The 19,906-nt window shown below is 37.2% G+C and overlaps 1 protein-coding gene across 4 annotated transcripts in view; it reads right to left on the bottom strand.

Moving 5' to 3' along the window:
- Positions 1-19,490, bottom strand: part of LOC117402580 (lebercilin-like) — a 34,960-nt gene extending 15,470 nt beyond the window's left edge. Inside the window, exons 1-2 of one of the 4 annotated variants that reach the window (XM_059024151.1) lie at positions 19,423-19,490; positions 12,100-12,483 (exon numbers count right to left, since the gene is read on the bottom strand). In XM_059024151.1, coding sequence (XP_058880134.1) covers positions 12,100-12,448 — 349 coding nt within the window. In that variant the 5' untranslated portion in view covers positions 12,449-12,483; positions 19,423-19,490. Of the gene's footprint in view, positions 1-12,099; positions 12,484-18,581; positions 18,863-19,422 lie in introns of those variants that run through there. The other 3 variants (XM_034003887.3, XM_059024152.1, XM_034003888.3) reach the window with 3 other exon arrangements.
- Positions 19,491-19,906: the final 416 nt, after the last annotated feature.

Raw genomic sequence — 19,906 nt, forward strand, 5'->3', positions numbered from 1 at the left:
TTATCAAGATGAGCATCAAGGATATGGACTTTGAGGGACATCCTACAGCCCATTGTGCCGTAGTTCTTCACCAGAGTCTCAAACAGCTCCACATAGTTTTCGGCCTTGTGATTGCCCAGGAAGCCCCGAACCACTGCGACAAAGCTGTTCCAAGCCTCTTTCTCCTTACTAGTGAGCTTCTTGGGGAATTCATTGCACTCCAGGATCTTCTTTATCTGTGGTCCGAAGAAGACACCGGCTTTGACCTTTGCCTCAGACAGCTTAGGGAAGAAGTCTTGAAGGTACTTTTAGGCTGCCGACTCCTTATCTAGAGCTCTGACAAATTGTTTCATAAGGCCCAACTTGATGTGCAGTGGTGGCATCAGCACCTTCAGGGGGTCCACCAGTGGCTCCCACTTGACGTTGTTCCTCCCCACAGAGAACTCGGTCCGCTGTGGCCAGTCCCGCCTGTGGTAGTGCGCTTTGGTGTCCCTGCTGTCCCAAAGGCAAAGATAGCAGGGAAACTTGGTAAAACCGCCTTGGAGACCCATCAGGAATGCCACCATTTTGAAGTCTCCTATGACCTTGATGACATCTCAGAAAAATGCAGATATGTATCCACTTAGGCAGCTGGAACTAAACTGAACTGGTGGGCTTAAGGCCCCTGTATTTATACTACTATTTATATTACTGGAAAGTTCTAGAAAGTTCTAGAAGTTACTCCAAGTTTACTCAGCACTGAATCTATCTGGAATGTTCTTGAAAATAGGTAAATTTCAAAATATCACTGTCCTGGTCACAAAAGCAAAGTTTGTGGGGAATAATAGCCATTTTCTATACTTTTGAGGCATAAGCAATTAGGAAATAACACTTACTACCCAGGAACCAAAAAAAAAAAAAAAAAAGTGTTACACGGTGTTATCAAATAAAAATCAAACAACATTAAAACGTGTGCCAGTATTGACTTGCTCTGTGCCACTTATTGAAATGTTCAATACAACAGAACCCGGGATTGCCTTCGCAACCACTGCACATTTTTATTTTGTCTTTTCTTTTGTTTTCATTTTCATAGCAGACCCTGTACCTTTTTTACGGTGTCTGCTTCGCTTGTGTTGGAGGGATAATCACAAATGCATGTATACAGCTACTTTGCACAGGCATTGTGATGGATCTGGCTGCCGCATTGCCTGTACCCAGTGCTGTGTTTTGATAGTATTTCATCACAGCACTGCCATTTCAAACCAAACAGCTTCCCGTTTGCAGCTGGCTTACCTGTAAAGTAGCTGCATGCTCTTCTGTTGGTACAGTTTGTATTGTTCTTGGCTCCACATCCTCTTCATCATAATCGCTGAGTGATAAGTCAGCATCACTGTCGCTGGTATCGAAATCCTCCGAACCAACTTCACTCCCTTTGCTCATTATCGAAAGACCACATACGTTGCCATGTTTAGCTTATTAAAAAATAATAATTTAAAACACTATATATATATATATATATATACTTGTAAAAGCTGAATGGCTTTCTGCAATATATCTCAGCCTTCTAAACGCCCACAGTTAGGGTTAGGGTTAGGGTTAGGGTTTACTACATGACACGCAATTGGATAAAAATGTCATCTGACCCTCCCCTGACTTTCATTGCACATTCCATAGTACTAGCACTGCTTTAGAGAATGAAACCTGAAACGCTTGACTGAGAAACCGCTCATAGAATAGAATGGGAAATTTGACGTACGCAGGTACGGCATGGTACTGTAAGTGGGTTTTCAACTGACGTACAAGCGTACGTCATGGTGTTGAAGCGTAAATCCAATTGCCGTGATCTCGTTATCCCCTATGAGGACAGTGCGTGTGAATCGTGAATGCTGCAGTTTTGAAATCGATGTAAGATTATCCCACTACTGTGCCGACCCATAAAGCAATAACAGCGAGGCTGGAAAAACTTAAAGCAAATCATGCTGCAGCTGTTCATACAACTTTCAAAGGCAGAAAAAGTTGCAATTACCACAGACCCGTGGATCCCATTCCCCAATCTTCCCATAGGTGGAAGGCTTTTTTCACTTGAAATTGTTCTGTAGCTTTTGGACCGAACGGCCGTTTTAATTTGTATATTGGAACTACTGCACTAAAGTAAAGGACCCCTGAGACACACTTCAACCAGGTAGGCCAGACATATCTTTTTACAATTTGATACGTGAATTTGAATACTTTATGTTCTTTAGTATTACTTAATTGTATATGGGGAACTGCACAAGGCGGCAAACATTATATTAATTACTTAATATATTACTTGGTTGTGTGTTAGTTTGACATTTAAAATAGGACTTGTGGCAATGTTTGGGAGGTTTATGTACACTAGTACAGTATGTAAGGAAAGTGGTGTTTGAGTCGAGTACTCGGAAATTGTAATTGTAAGTACTCGTCTTGTGCAACAATAGATCTCAAAAATCCCACCGCTACTATCAAAGACCACAAACTTTTAAATCTCTGAGGCAGACTTTTTAATATCAGTCACAGTGCTCTTTAAAATTCCAAAACATTGTGCTGTTTTATCGCTGGTAATTACCTTTTCCAGAAGTGAGTATTTCCAACTTTTTTCAATTGTAAGCACAACTCTCTTTTGCTTTCCTGTAGCCATTTGCATTAGCGCTGTACAGTGGGTGATCATCCACTAGCAACAAAATGTATGCTAAAAAAAAAAAAAAGGGTGGGCAGCACTTAAAAAGTTTGCACACCACTGGGTTAAACCACATCGACAACGTCAATAAACAGCCTACGTAGCGAGTAAAAAAAAGAAAGAAAAATGCCAAAATGTAAATGTATGATTTAATTTATTATTATTATTACTAGTAAACTCAGTATAAACACAATATGGCTACTTAAGCTAATTAGCCACAAATTAGCCACAAATTATACACCTAGGAGTGTATTGAAATTTACGTTAGAGCCCTAGGGCCATGTGAGAAAAAAATAAAAACTTGAAATTTCACCATACGAGCTGGGTCTGGGGAAAAGGCAGAACTCGAAACTCTGCAGCATCAACCGTCAGGTTTTAATAAAGTAAGATATATGTGGGCACACTACATGTGCAATTACCTTGGACAATACGTTCTTCATATAGGAATGACACCTTTAAATGACACACTAGAGACACCTTTGGTGACGTCATTATAATGCTTAATAGATATGTCATTTGCATTGCTCCAAACTTGTATGTATTTTTTCGAAGAGACATTTTTCTATGCAGTATAAAAATGATCAATTATTATGGGGCAAAATGCTCTTTATTGATAAAAACACCCTTGCCCAAAAAGAAACATAGATTAATTATTAATCAATCCGATGTAAAAACATGCTTACTGCTAACTAGCTGCTTTTTCAAACAGACATGGTTCTATAATATATGAGGGAAAATAAATGTATACCAGAAAATCCTGTTTTTTTTACTTTATTAAAACCCAACGGTAGTGAATTTGAGGTTTCAGACAGCAGTGCTGTCAGCAAGCACTCCGAGTTATGGCTTTCCCAGACCCGATTTCGATTTTCAAAATCAAAATTTTGAGTTTTTATTTTTTTATCGCATGGCCCTAGTGCTCTTCAGTAGAAATTAGCTAGCTGCTTAAAAAAAGATAATGTTAACGTGTTGATTTTACCTTGATGGGAAATGTGCTACTGTATACAAATGTAGAATTGGTGTGGAATGTTTCTATATAGATTCACTTTGTACCTATAGGTTTCTATTCAATAAACCAAGGACTACATTTTACTTTTCTATATTCATTTTACATCTTTTTGTAAATTATTAAAACCAGTGTTTATATGGCATTTCTTGTTTTTATACCATTGGAAAAGTAAATGAACTGCTTCTTTCAGGTTATAATTACATGTACCCTTTTTATAGTTCTGTTGAGGCACAGAAATCATTTGCACCCTTAGTTTGTTGCATTTTTTATTTAATTCCCAAACCATATTTTTGTAAAATTGTCTTTCCCTTGATTACCAGGAACCAGAAAATGAATCACATAGTTTGACAGCATCCTTGTCATATACTGCAACACTGTTTTAAATTGAATTATAATGACTATCTGATCACCAATATTAATCTATTCACACGTTATTTGTTTTAAGAGGTCTATTTTTTTTTTTTATAAAAGTGCATTCTATCCAGAAGACATCATCTACAAACTGGGTTTAAAACAATCATTACACAGATGTGATTTTCAGGCCAGGCTACAGTATAGAACACATTTCGTACTGTATGGTTTCAAAATGAACAATCCATATCAATATGGTTTATTTTATCATTTTAATATACAGTCTAATTATTTGAAAATCACCATCTTCTTGTGAAAACCTCATGAAACATTAAAAAACAGCTTCATTTGCATACGAAATGCAAATGGTTATTTAACATTTCTCATTTCTAGTATATCAAACCCTGTAGCTCTGCAGTACGACTTAGCATAAAAATAAAACTTAGACTGAGGCAGTTGCTGCTACAGTACAGCACTGTAGCCTGAGGTGGCATTTGATGCTAATGATCACTATACTATTAAATATTTAAAAGGCTTAGCAACAGTTCTTATAAAGAAAAATACCATCTAAAGTAATTGTTTTAAGACTGGGGACATGTGCAGAACCTGTGCAGAACCTGTGCTCCATTAACAAAAGACAACTGTTAATGTTCTTTAGAAACAAAATTGTCTATTTAATAAAGTGAGCAAAATACTCCAGGAGCTATAGTTTCCAATATCTTGTCAGAAATCAATTTCCCAAAAGTGTTTTATTAAAGTATACCAATATAAATGTTATTTGGTTGTAAAAATCTAAAAGAATATTTTAACAGAACTTAGATTTGCACTACAGCTTTCCATATACCATGGTATTCAAAACGTGAAATACCTTAAAGCAGGGGTTCCCAAACTGGTCCGCGGACCAAAGCTGGGCCGCGGGAGCACTAACATTATATGTATTTATTTTCTATTAATAGCGAAAAGCAGACGCCGGCGGCAGCTGTAACTGTAGAAAAATAAAGTGTAGCAAGGGAGCATTGGCAGACTGTCAATCAAAGCAGAAATTCACAAATCAGAGTGCCTGCCTGGAGGCGGGATGTGATGCGAGAACTCTGACAATAGAGCAGTGTTAAGGTCATGTGATCGCTCTGCAGGCACATGTAAAAAGTGTGTTCAATATTAATAAAATTACAATATGTCGAATCCGCTACCAAAGAATACGTTTTGCAAAGTATAAAGAACAAAAAAAGAAGCTACAGGAGTTTGAATGCATTTGTACCATGGGCTCAGTTTTGAGATGCTGGAATGGGTTTTTTCTTTTGTAGAAACGTTTTCATACTAAATTTTGTGCTCGATAACATTCATTTAAAAATTCAATTGATGCCTATGAAATACGTTTTTGTGACTAATTAGCTATTAACATTTAATATATTGAGTACTTTTATATATGTTTCAATATTAACTAAATCAAGTTATTAATCAAACTGATAAATCTTGTTACATACCGGTAATTGATTTATTAATTTTTGGATATACTGCTATTTTATTAATTACTGGCTCGTTCACAGTCGTCTAACACTGGAATATGTTTTGTTGGAAAATAATAATAAATAAATAAATAAAGAAATACATTTTGACAGATTCAAATTTCGCTGCAGATGGATTTATTTTTTAAAGTTTTCTTTTGGTTAAGTGGTGCAGCTGCGCTCTGTGATTATTTTATTTTTTGGGGGGTGGTATAGCAAGCCAACAATGTGTTTCTGCAAGTTGTATTTGGTTGTACAGAGTAGTGGCAAAAAAAGGAACTTATGCAAGGCTCTTGTTTTTCTCTATTGTGTGCATTCGTCTCTTTTGTGCATGACAGTTCAGTGTGAGATGTATCAGCTGGACGTTTTAGTTACAGCGTTCAGAAATTAGGATTTAAGAGTTATGTTTTGTGCACGTTGTTCTGCTTTTACTCAAAAGTGATTCCTGTTCAGGCATTTATGAATGGGAATAATAAGAGACATTTATTGTTTGATGACCAAGAAAAATAACTGCATTTCTAAAACGTTAAATTATACAAAGGTACCTAATTTAAAGGTTTGATAAAAATGTCTGTTTAGTTTTTGCAATTAATTTATCAAATTAAAGTGTTTGAGAATTGTATTTTCACTCAGTGCATAGTCTATATGAATTCACAATATTTATTCAAATGAATAAAGGACAGTTTAGATTAGGTTTATTTATAATGTTACAGGTTTAAACATATACAATGTTTTTAATTTGACATTTTCCCCAAGGAGTGCTAGTGGGCCGCAGTGCCTAATGCAGCTGAACAGGTGGGCCTGAGGCAAAAAAAAAAAGTTTGGGAACCCCTGCCTTAAAGTGTAAGTAGCAGGGTTTGGAAAAATATAGCTTTATACGTCCCCACATGACCATCGGGAGCCATAAACGTATTGACACAACTTGTAAGGGATTTTGGCAACGCGTTGTTAAAGTGCCAATGAAAGTGTAGCATTCTCTGTAGCAACGCGTATTTTAAAATGCAACGCGTAGTGTATTTCTTACCAACATGTAACCAGTTTTACATTTTGTGCCAAGAGGGCCATAACGCTTTGATTCAACGCATTGGCACACGGCCAATCAGTGTATAGTTTTAAAATCAGGTTATACTTTGTAACCCTGCCCACAATGCGTTGTGGAATTTCAGCCACACAGCCAATCCCACTGCCCTTATAGGACTGCATAATAAATGCTCAAAACACTGACCTGCTCACAGAGTAAGACGATTGACTTTATATGCAGAAAATGTGTGTGCATGCATGTATACGCATCTTAACTGTTCATATTTATAATTCTTATTCAAACAAGTCAGGAACGCAGGTTAAGGTTTTTTTTTTTTTTTTATAATAAAACAAAAATGTTTACATTACCGTGTCTTGCAGGTTTTATTTATAACTATTATTTTAAATAACACTGAATATATCATTGTATGAAATGTGATTAGTAATGTAGCGGTATTGTTCACGTTAATTTAAATAGGCACGTTTGATTGAATTATTGCATTATATTCACTTTTTATTTAATGTTGTCTTTTTGATTTGATCACTTAAGCACGTTTATTTTGGCACAATATTTTCTTGGCACTAATTACACATTAATGCTCTCCTGTTCGCAGCTCCCATACAAGTAAATTTATTGATTTCGGAGAAGCTGAGCACCTGGTTTAAATAGTAATAATACTATATAACTAGATGGTAACTTTACAAGTACATTTGTGGGGCTTGCTTTATTGGGAAAGTGGTCAAAGTAGCTGATTTGTGTCAAAAGTCACATTGTTTACTAATTGTCTCATGCTTAGAATGTGCTAGAATTTGAAATTTCTCAAAGTTCTATGACAGTTAATTCAACAGTGGGAAGTAGCCTCCTGAAAGAAGTTGATGTGGTTACTAAAACAGCTGTACCTCTTGACTGGTAAAAGTTATTTCTGTTTTGATTTCAGATTTGAATAGCAGAGAAGCAGAGGAAGATGTCAACTTTTTGTCTAGCTTGTTGGGAAAGTGGTCAAAGTAGCTGATTTGTGTCCAAAGTTACATCGTTTACAGTAAATAAAATGTTGGAAGTCTGGGAGTTTTTAAACAATGGGGAGCTTTAGAATGTTGAAAAGTCCCATTAAAGTGAATGAAGATGGACAAAAAAGGACAAAAAACTTAATAGTTTAAAAAGTATAAAAGATATCAAAAAGTTGTATACAAGTACACTATTCCAGACCGGTCAACGCGTTTTAAAGTTTGAACGGCGTTTCTAGCTTAAACAGTGTAAGAGGAGTAGCGTGCCAAAGAATAATAATAATAAGAAGAAGAAGTAGTATGTTGAAGATTTAAAGTGGGGACTCTTGCTTCGCAAGCCCCACTAATAATATGTTCCTGATTTCATGATTCCAGAGATTTACTTGTCCAGTGTGACGTGAACCCGGGTTTGTTTGGAGTGCAGGTTGAACGCACAGCTATTAGGGTGGTTGGAGAACAAAAATGAATTTTATATTTTGAAAGGCATTGGGGTTTTAGAGGAGAGCTGGAGATGGGGCGTATTGGTTTTATTATTGTTGTTTTTTGTGAGCCCTGTCTCCGTGCTGGTATTGAGCTGCACTGCCCTTTAGTTTTAAATGGAAATCTTATATTTTAGTTATTGTTTCAATGAACAGGCAGTGCAAACCGCATGCTGTGCTTGTGTATTCTAGATCTACCCTGTTTAAGTATATTTACCACCTGTATTTAATAAAACAATGTTCATCGCCTGACATAATATTGTGGTCTAGCTCATTTCCCTTCTGGTATGCTGCCTGCCTGATCCCATCCCGATCAGAAAGAATCAGTGCCCCTCACGGGTGCTATAACGTCAATTTTTATATTACAGGTAACTATTCTTTCTTGTACAGCATCTTATTTTATAAGTTAACTCTATACGTTGCAGTGATGTATTAATAATAATAATTTTGGTTATATACAGTAGTTTGCAGAAGTATTCCCCCCCCCCCTGCAAAGTTTTCACATTTTGTTGGCACCTGAGCGTACTCCACAATGCTTTCAAATTAGACTTTACATGTAGAATCTACACAAACTACTCCACATTGATAAAGTGAAATGCATATAGAATATAAATAAGTAAGATTTACAGAGAAAAACAGATTAATCTCAGTTGCATAAGTATTCAACCCCTTTGCTACTGCAGCCCTAAATCAGCTCAGGTGCAAATGATTTGTTTGAAAGGTCATAAAATTAGTGAAATGGTTTCAGCCTGTGTGTACTCAAAGTGGTTTAGCTTGTAGATAATTTCCCTCAAGTATATAAAGACTTTCAAGCTGCAACTCACATAGTGATCCAACAAAGCAACTATGAACCAAGCTTTTGAAACAAGTCAGGGATAAAATGGTAGAGAGCCACAGAGCAGGAGAAGGGTACAAGAAAATTTCAAAGACGCTGATTATCCCTCTCAGCAATGAAGTCCATCATTAAGAAGTAGAAGATGCATCATACCACCCAGACACTACCCAGATTGTGAAAGTGTATATTGTGAAAAGTGTTGAATTTAAATCAAGGGAAGTAACGTTAAAACTTTACAATGCATTAGTAAGACCTCATCTAGAATATTGTGTTCAGTTCTGGTCACCTCGTTACAAAAAGGATATTGCTGCTCTAGAAAGAGTGCAAAGAAGAGGTACCAGAATTATCCCGGGTTTAAAAGGCATGTCGTATGCAGAGAGGCTAAAATAATTGAATCTATTCAGTCTTGAACAAAGAAGACTACGCGGTGATCTGATTCAAGCACTCAAAATTCTTAAAAGCTATTGACAATGTCAACCCAGGGGACTTTTTTGACCTGAAAAAAGAAACAAGGATCAGGGGTCACAAATGGAGATTAGATAAAGGGGCATTCAGAACAGAAAATAGGAGGCACATTTTTACACAGAGAATTGTGAGGGTCTGGAACCAACTCCCCAGTAATGTTGTTGAAGCTGACACCCTGGGATCCTTCAAGAAGCTAGTTGATGATATTCTGGGATCAATAAGCTACTACAACTAAACAAGCAAGATGGACCGAATGGCCTCCTCTCGTTTGTAAACTTTCTTATGTTCTTATGATCAGGTCGACAGCATCATGTTATGGGGATGCTTCTCTTCAGCAGGGACTGGGAAGCTTGTCAGGATAGAGGGGAGAATGGATGGTGCAAACTACAGGTGAATCCTTGAGGAAAACCTGTTTGAGTCAGCCAAGACTCTGAAACTGGGGAGGAAATTCACATTTCAGCAGGACAATGACCCAAAGCACAAAGCTAAAGCCACACTGGAGTGGTTGAACAAGAATAGAATTAATATTCTTAGTCGCCCAGTCAAAGTGCTGACTTGAATCCAATCGAAAATGTATGGCGAGACTTGAAGATTGTAGTCCATCGACGATCCCCAACAAACTTATCAGAAATGGAGCAATTTTCCTTTGGCAAAAATTTCACCATTCTACTGTGCAAGACTCATAGCAGTAATTGCTGCTTCTACCAAGTACTGACTTAAGGGGCTGAATAATTATGCAATCGGTAAATTTCATTTTGTACATTTTCTCTGCAAGTTTTGCTGACATTTAACCTCATAATCTTAACCTAATCCTCATATAACAATGTTCAGTTTAACCACTACAACTTTGAATAAAAAAAAGTTTGTTTGAAAAACTGTGCATACATTATTTGTAATTCAACAAAATGTGACATTATTGGTAGGGGATGAATACTGCAAACCACTTTGTGTGATTATATATATATATATATACAGTACTGTGCAAAAGTTTTAGGCAGGTGTGAAAAAATGCTGTAAAGTAAGAATGCTTTCAAAAATAGACATGTTAATAGATTATATTTATCAATTAACTAAATGCAAAGTGAGTGAACAGAAGAAAAATCTAAATCAAATCCATATTTGGTGTGACCACCCTTTGCCTTCAAAACAGCATCAATTCTTCTAGGTACACTTGCACAAAGTCAGGGATTTTGTAGGCATATAGTCAGGTGTATGATTAAACAATTATACCAAACAGGTGCTAATGATCATCAATTCAATATGTAGGTTGAAACACAATCATTAACTGAAACAGAAACAGCTGTGTAGGAGGAATAAAACTGGGTGAGGAACAGCCAAACTCAGCTAACAAGGTGAGGTTGCTGAAGACAGTTTTACTGTCAAAAGTCATACACCATGGCAAGACTAAGCACAGCAACAAGACACAAGGTAGTTATACTGCATCAGCAAGGTCTCTCCCAGGCAGAAATTTCAAGGCAGACAGGGGTTTCCAGATGTGCTGTCCAAGCTCTTTTGAAGAAGCACAAAGAAATGGGCAACGTTGAGGACCGTAGATGCAGTGGTCGGCCAAGGAAACTTACTGCAGCAGATGAAAGACGCATCATGCTTACTTCCCTTCGCAATCGGAAGATGTCCAGCAGTGCCATCAGCTCAGAATTGGCAGAAAACAGTGGGACCCTGGTACACCCATCTACTGTCCGGAGAAGTCTGGTCAGAAGTGGCCTTCATGGAAGACCTGCGGCCAAAAAGCCATACCTCCGGCGTGGAAACAAGGCCAAGCGACTCAACTATGCAAGAAAACACAGGAACTGGGGTGCAGAAAAATGGCAGCAGGTGCTCTGGACTGATGAGTCAAAGTTTCAAATATTTGGCTGTAGCAGAAGACAGTTTGTTCGCCGAAGGGCTGGAGAGCGGTACACGAATGAGTGTCTGCAGGCAACAGTGAAGCATGGTGGAGGTTCCTTGCAAGTTTGGGGCTGCATTTCTGCAAATGGAGTTGGGGATTTGGTCAGAATTAATGGTCTCCTCAATGCTGAGAAGTACAGGCAGATACTTATCCATCATGCAATACCATCAGGGAGGCATCTGATTGGCCCCAAATGTATTCTGCAGCATGACAACGACCCCAAACATACAGCGAAAGTCATTAAGAACTATCTTCAGCGTAAAGAAGAACAAGGAGTCCTGGAAGTGATGGTATGGCCCCCACAGAGCCCTGATCTCAACATCATCGAGTCTGTCTGGGATTACATGAAGAGAGAGAAGCAACTGAGGCTGCCTAAATCCACAGAAGAACTGTGGTTAGTTCTCCAAGATGTTTGGGCCAACCTACCTGCCGAGTTCCTTCAAAAACTGTGTGCAAGTGTACCTAGAAGAATTGATGCTGTTTTGAAGGCAAAGGGTGGTCACACCAAATATTGATTTGATGTAGATTTTTCTTCTGTTCACTCACTTTGCATTTTGTTAATTGATAAATATAAACTATTAACATGTCTATTTTTGAAAGCATTCTTACTTTACAGCATTTTTTCACACCTGCCTAAAACTTTTGCACAGTACTGTATATATATATTCCAATTGAAATGTATTTGTGTTTGTTATATTCTGCACATTCTGTTTAAGTGATATTGCTCACACCCAAACTTTGTTGCTTTAAATAATAACCTAGTGATATCCCTGGTGTTTAAATCTTGTTTTAGACTTTTAATTGTAGGAGAAGATTACAAGTCTGGAGAACTGAAACCTGAAACATGGGATGTGGTTGGAGAAGTAGTTACCTTGTTTGCGAGCTGGGCTGCTGGAGATCTGTTTTGTATGCTCTGTCCTCCTGGGGCTGGGAGTTCTGGATTGTGAACAGGAATGATCAGATTCATAGGAGTCGTGATCGTAATTGTCTGAATAATAAGAATCACTGTTCTTGTCGTAATGCGAGTTGTGACAGCGTTCCCGGGTTCTAGTCCTCCCCCTGTCTCCCATAGTGCTCTTGCGGTCCGGCTTCACCTGGTCGTTGTCGTGTTTGGTCTTATAAGAGGCTTCACTGTCTCGGTCGGTACTCCTGTGAGAGCGCAGGATTCTTTCTTTTTCTCTGTCGTTGTCATGCAACTTGTTCAATCTTGGGGAATCCATGCTGGCTGTGCGCTGCCTTTAACAGTAGCAGAACTCTTATGATTTGAAACAAAAGAAAGAAAAAAAAGGACAATGAAAAGGACTTCTCCCTCACATAAAATTTGTCATTCGTTTTCTTTACAGTTTTTTTTTTTTTTTTTTTTTTTTAATAGAAACAAATCTAGTTTTACATAAATTAAACTCTTCTTGACTGTCATTTGGCTGTCTTAACCCTTTCATGTATGAAATATTGAAAACAGTTGAAAAAGGTAGTTTTGGACACAAATATATTTTTAATTGAAAATGTTTTCAATTTTTTCCCATTGCTTTATAATGAGAAAAAATTTTATTTAATTCCTCAAAACATACCTTAAAAAGGTACATTATTAAAAAAATAATAGTAATTTACAGAACCTTCTGTTTTTGTGTTATTCATTTTTGATAAAGAAAAAATATAGGCTAGATCAACAAAAGCCTCTTTTGATTAGTCAGATCCAGTAGCACCTAGTGTATGTCTACCGAAATCTTACAATTTGTTCTTTGATTTCAAATAAAATACTTTTTGCACCTGTAAATTGATTATTGATAAAATTGCTTTTTCCTTTGTCATTAGACTTGACAGATAAATCCTCTGGGAAAAATTACAGTGGTCTTATGTCAATCAGAATCATGAGTATAGTGCAGTAGTCGTCACCAGAAAGCAATTATTTAATTAATTATCACATGTTAAACAACTACTGTATGTCAGTGACATACCGTACAAACCATTGTATAAGTCGATTCTCAAGGCTCTAAAAAGAGTGGGTAGCGACTAATACACTGGTGCGATGTATGCACCTGTGTCTAATAAATTAAATTACTGTACTGGTGCCACAATGGGATTACTACAGCCACGGGTATGGCTCACACAAACTTAACTGAAAACAACCCGATTCTTTCTTCAGGATCTATGGCATTGAGGTCATGCTGCTGGGTATAAACACAAAACCACTGTTCTGATTAAAAGTTTTAATTAGTTACTCTCAGTAATTTTGAATGTTGAATGTTAAAACAATAGCTGTCCACCTCTATGAATTTCCTTATTCCCACTCTCCCAAGCCACTGATTTGTCAACATTCAGACTGAACCCGTCAATGCTACACAACAGGTTTGAAATTGCGCATTGTTGAATTTGCCGAAATGCATGGCAATCGCAATGCTGAAAAAACAGTACATGACTGTAGATGTGACAAAGACAAATTTAAATATGGCAAAAGAAAAACAAGCTGATAGAGGAGTGTTAATGGCCCGAGGTAGAAAACATTTTGTTTGAATGGAGTACTTTTAATGACTTTAGTACACACTGTAACTTGTTCTACATCAGTGCAACACAGTTTAAATAAAAAGAACACTGTAAAAATATTAATTGAATAAAATACTGCAAACAAGGGTTATTTCAAAACTAAACCTGTTTATTTTTCATTATTTATCTGTGTTGCGCATGTAGGGGAAAAAAAACAATTCTAATAGAAAAAAATGATTTTAATGATATTCAATACTGGTAGTAAATCTACAATATGCTACCCTACTTGTACACATTCCCCACTGCATAATATTCTTATAATAATAATAATAATAATAATAATAATAATAATAATAATAATAATCTGAATCCAAATTCCACAGGGACAGTGCAAGGCTCTCACCAGTAGAATATATCTTTGTTGTTGTTGTTGTTGTTGTTGTTGGGGATCCAGTAGTGGTAGTCCATACAAGTTTAACACATTTCTCAGTAGATGCTAATCCACCCAGGGACTTTCTGGAGCTATGTTATGTAAGTCTTGCAGCAAGCTGATGTTAAGCCCCGTATTTGTCTTTTTTGAACAAATTCGTGGAACCAACAGTTTATTTTATCTTTTTCGTGTTTTTGTTCTTCTAAAACAATTCTTGCTCAATGAATTAGGTATAAGTGATTTTATTTCAACTCTATAGGGAGTTGCTCAAGTCTGGTGCTGTTGGTAGCCTGCAGCAATAATACAGGAGACCACTGGCACCAATTCCCAGCTATGACAATTTAATGCATTTTGGGGTACAAACATGACTGTTTTGTCCTTGGTAGGTACCCCCGATAGTTGCTACTTGAGGCAAGTGTACAATGAATTGCATTTTATTTTTAAGGGACAGAAAAGTCTAGACTTGAAGCAATCAGCACCCCATAAATGAGCATTCTTTTTTTAATTTTTTTAATTTTTTTTTTATTATTTATTGGTCGCCAATTGATTTTTACCCCATTTTTCTCCCAATTTGAAATAGCCAACTGCATTATTTTAGGAACAGTTCACCGCTACCATCCCTGCGCTGACTTGGGAGCGGCGAAGATGAACACACGCTGTCCTCCGAAACACGGTTCGTCAGCCAACCCCTTTTTTTCACTTTGCAGGCCCACCATGCAGCCACCTCAGAGCTACAGAGTTGGAGGACAACGCAGCTCTGGGCAGCTTACAGGCAAGCCTGCAGGCACCTGGCCAGTCTACAGGGGTCGCTGGTGCGCGGTGAGCCGAGGACACCCTGGCTGGCTCACCGCGCACTTGGGAGCTCTTGTCCACGGTCGGCAGTGGAATAGCCTGGACTTGAACTGGCGACGTCCAGGCTATAGGGCGCATCCTGCGCTCCATGCGGAGTGCTTTTGCCGGATGCGCCACCCGGGAGCCCCCTTAAATGAGCATTCTTGAAAAGACAAGTAGAAAACCTTTTTGTCTGTACATTTGATAGTAAAGTTGTGAAGAAGTACCTTATACATAACCCCAAGGAGTAGACACTGATGTTTATATGCTGAAAAGAATCAGAATCAAAAGTACTGTATTATGACTGTAGGTCATTAAGAATGTTTCTCTGATTAACACTGTTTGATGTGTCTGTATAGGCGAATCAAAATAACTACACAGTGTACGTGATATGTTAGGTTTGCTGGCAGTATTGGTAAAGTATCAATCCAGACCTTTATATCCAGCTTGATAGTAAAATAAAATGAGCAGTCTGGAAGAACTGTAGTTCACTGGGGAGGTGTGCCAGAGATCGAATGATTCTTGGTGTTAGAGCTCCCTCCCGACCTGTGAGGGCGCTGTGTAAATGGAACAGAGTACCCTGGACTAAATGGCATGACCATTTATTCCTTGGGTTAGGTGGAAGTCGGCCATCTAGAAAAGGGGCAGAGTTATGGTACCCGAACTCAATGACCCGGATGGGAAACGCTCGTTAACCTAGGGGTCATGGTGGAGGGTATTAAGGTGTTGTAGTGTAAGTAATGTTTCTTTGTAAATGGTTAGACAGACCTAAAAAGAGACCCCTGTGATTCCAGAAACCGTGAGTGTTTTGTTTGTGTTTGTCCGTGTTAGTAATTTGTTCGTCTGTTGTTGTAGACTGCAACTAACATGCTCCGGAGCTGTAGCGTAGCGTATGTTTTGTATTTGCAATTAATTTAGAACAATTTGTAGATTTTATTTTTCACTTTGACATTATGGACTTTTTTGTGTTGATCAGTGGCAAAAACTCCTAATTAAATCAATTCTGATTCCATGTTGTAACACAATAAAATGTGGAAAAGTCCAAGGGGGGTGAATACTTTTGAGCGCCACTGTAAATTCATATTACATGATTTCTCAAATCCAGAGAGCAAATAACAATGCAAAACCATACAGGCCAGCCAGCTGGCATTGAAATCCACAGGTGACCAAACAAAGTACCAGAATACTGTGCCCTACAGCCTGGAATTAGTATTCAAACTACATTTCATTAGTTTTATTTCAAGTTTTCTGCCAGAAACCAGAAAGACGTTCTGAGATGTTTGTCAAACTCATTCAGTTTCTGATAACCTGTAACTTAGCAACCAAAAAGGATTCTCAGTGAAGGCCTGGAGTTTTTTTTTTTTTTTACTTTTAACCTTTACTTAAACAGGTTGAGACATGAATTGGTCCCATTGCCAAAGGCGCCTTGGAAACAGCAACAAGTTGAAGATGTCCATGGGTGAGCGACTACAATGTTTCAAGATGAATTTCTTGCTTTATTAAATACAATTTGAAGGTAATAAATTATCAAGGAAGTGGTATACTGTAAGAGGGGATGTATATACAGTGCACTGTATATGGCCATCCAAGAAAACAGAAACCACCAACAAAAAAGAAAAGGCCAAAGAGCAGTGCACACCAAAGTCACTCAAAACATATCAATTCCTTTTTTTTTTTTTTTTTTTAACCTGGCCCATGTTTGAAATTACTGTGGGAATGCGATTCCAATCACTTGGTCTCTATGGCTGTTTTTGTAGGGGAAAATAAGGTTAATTACTTATTCATAGCCTACTATGTTATGTATTATACACTGTTCTTTAAGCTTGGTTCAATGATTAAGCTAGAAGCTATTTCACTTTTTTTTTTTTTTTTTACAGTAATGTCTAAATAAAAACCAATAAGGATTCCCATTTTCTCATTCAATCACATATTCTGTCTAAAAAAAATGGTATTTTTAAAATTAATTCAGCTGTTTTTCAATGTACATTATTTAATTTAAACAACAAGGACTTCAGTCTGTCATTTTCAAGTGGCTCACAGTGTGTACTAATTTAGTCACATCAAGGACAAGCATTCCGGTCCACTTACAAAGCTTGACAAGTTGACATACTGTAAATGCAGAAGAATTTCTATAACTCTCAACTTGATGTGATGCTTCTTGCTTCTGAAAAGATATACAGTACAATATTTGTTGTTTTAAATGTACTGTACAAATATAGCCCTTACATCTTTAAATCTTCTGGCAGAAATATTGTATTTTCTTTGACGCAAAAAACAAAACAAAACTGGATTTGCCTTCAGTTTGAACACATTGTATTCATATAATGTACAATAATAACGATCTGTCTAAAAATACAGCTATTAAGTATTACATGAGCAAAACAAAAAAACACAACTACTTTTGTTACATTAGATCTCCTTATATTATTTTCTATAAAAGTGCTATATACATTTATTTATTGATTTTTTTTCTTGAATCAATTTTACCCAATGCAAATGTTGCCTCATCAATGGCCAGCCTCAGTTCTCAGTGTCAAGCTAATCACCTGACCACTAGGGGTTGCATAACTGGGTTTAGCACATGTACCTCCAGACAATTTTCATCCTCAACCCACAAGAACCTAACTGTCAATGCAGCACTTCCCTGTGAGTCACCAACCAAGATTGTCAACTCTGTGTTACTAGTATTCAAATCAGAGAACTCCTTTATAACTCACTCTGCACTGCAGGGATGCCATGGTTGCTGCATGCAACGGTGCCCAATATTAACTGCTTATGTGTGAGCCAACTAACTGGTGGATTTAAATAAGACATCTCCGTATTCATACAGACCCTGTTTCAGAGAGATTCCAGTGAAAATGGTTTTATTTGATACATTCAACCAAAAGCAAGCTGGGTCAGTATTTAAACTTTAATTATTTTCTTTTCATGTATATTTCACAAACCAATAGGTTTATTATTCGAGGTATTAGTATTTGTTGTTACTAATTCATATCAACAATTAAATAATGTATTACTTAGGGTTTGTTACCAGTTATCAAAGGAAGGGACCCCTCTGACTCAGACTGCCCATCCAATGCAGAGACGGATAGAATTTTACTACCAGCGGCAGGCGTTTTGTTTACCCACAGGCCTGGAAACATGTATTTAAACCAGGCTCTGTCTATACAAAGGGATTGAAGTACGCGGTTGGCTACGTTTGTTTTACTGAACATTAAATTTAATATAACACACTGAGCGTATGACGTAGTTACTTTTCTGTCTCATTGTAATACGTCACATCGACATATTCGTCTAAAAACGTGAATTATCAAACACAAGCAAAACAAAGGAATACAACATAGCTCAGTATTCTTTTGACACTGTCATCACAATTTGGTGTTTCATTATATTGACACTCGTCTAAAAAAAAAACACTTCTCGTCTAGTTCTAGCACAAATTAACATGTTTCCTCAGGGTAAAGTTACATTATTCTTATTTGAATGGGAAAAGCAATTTCATGATTCCCTTGTCCTGAATTTTGCTTCTTCACCCATATTAGCACCTAGTGAATACAATTTACACCTTCGTGTTTATAAACATCTCGCTCCAAAGTAGTACCGTACTGTACCTTAATCGAATTCACGTATATTACATTCTTGTTTTGGTATCCGCCGCAACGATGAAATATAGATGCTGCAGGTTTTTTTTTTTTAGTTTTTTTTGATCCACAGATCCGATCCGATCCGATTGTTGCTTTGGCTTTGTATTGGGTTTGATGCGTGGTATTTACAGTGAGCTCCACGGTAACAGCGATCGGTAAATGCAGTGGCTGTTTGCTGGGTGCTCTCGATTCCACGCCCCTCACATCATCATCACACACAAATCTGTCAGTGACGCCGTCCCATGGCAACAATAATTGCCTGCATATTAACCACCTGTTACCCGACACTCTTTCCATGAACCTCCAATGTATTCCATACATTAAAACAAATAAAATAATTTGCAAACAAATATACTACAACTCTATTCGAATCCACAACTTTCAATTTACTAATTCAAAAATAAAGTATCTACACAATGGACGTAAAGCACGATGAATATTATTATGATGGAATTTACTGATCTGGATAACACTATTCTTGAAAAAATATTCTGTAACAACAACAACAAAAAAAAAAACCTCTTGAAAAATAAACTCATTTGGAACCAAACTGTATAAAATATAGAAATAAACAAGACACATTATTAAATAACACAGGACACAATATATCCATGAATGGAGGATTTAACAGCATTGGTACATTTTAGGATAGAACCATATAAATGTACTCCTTACCTTCCACAACAGTATACAAAATCTAAAAGCTGTCAATCATGCATTCAATAGCAATTTAATACAAAAAAACAGAACAAATGTAGACAATTGAAAGAAAAAAAAATCTAACACGTTTAAAGGTTAGCAGACTTACCAGTTTATATTTTGAATTTTACTGGACAGAGCAAAAAAAAAAAAAAGATATTGTGCATTGGCCTTTGAACTTTTGTTGAATGGCACTGATTGGATTTCCTTTTCTAGGTTGCAATTTATACAATTTCCACGAGAGGGGGTGCTTTATGTGCGACCAGTTTATTTATCCTGGGTGGATTTCTTAACCTACAATTGACTGACATGTTGACATAGGCGCACCATTGGATACAGGGATAAAGGGGATGTTGATGACAACATATTTGCATAACTTGTATATTCTTATGATTGATGAATCCTGTGTATACCTGTATGCATTCAACAGTCCTATCAGTCACCAGTTTGTTCACAAATGCTGTAGCACTATTGCTATCAGAAAAAAAAGGCAGTCTTGATAACAGAGCATGGTTCAATAGCCGGCAGGCTCTTTATTTGCAGCAGCAGGTTCACAGCACATGATTTTCCACTCTCTGAATCCACACACACAC

This window comes from Acipenser ruthenus, chromosome 5 (assembly GCF_902713425.1).
Source record: "Acipenser ruthenus chromosome 5, fAciRut3.2 maternal haplotype, whole genome shotgun sequence".
NCBI lineage: Eukaryota > Metazoa > Chordata > Actinopteri > Acipenseriformes > Acipenseridae > Acipenser > Acipenser ruthenus.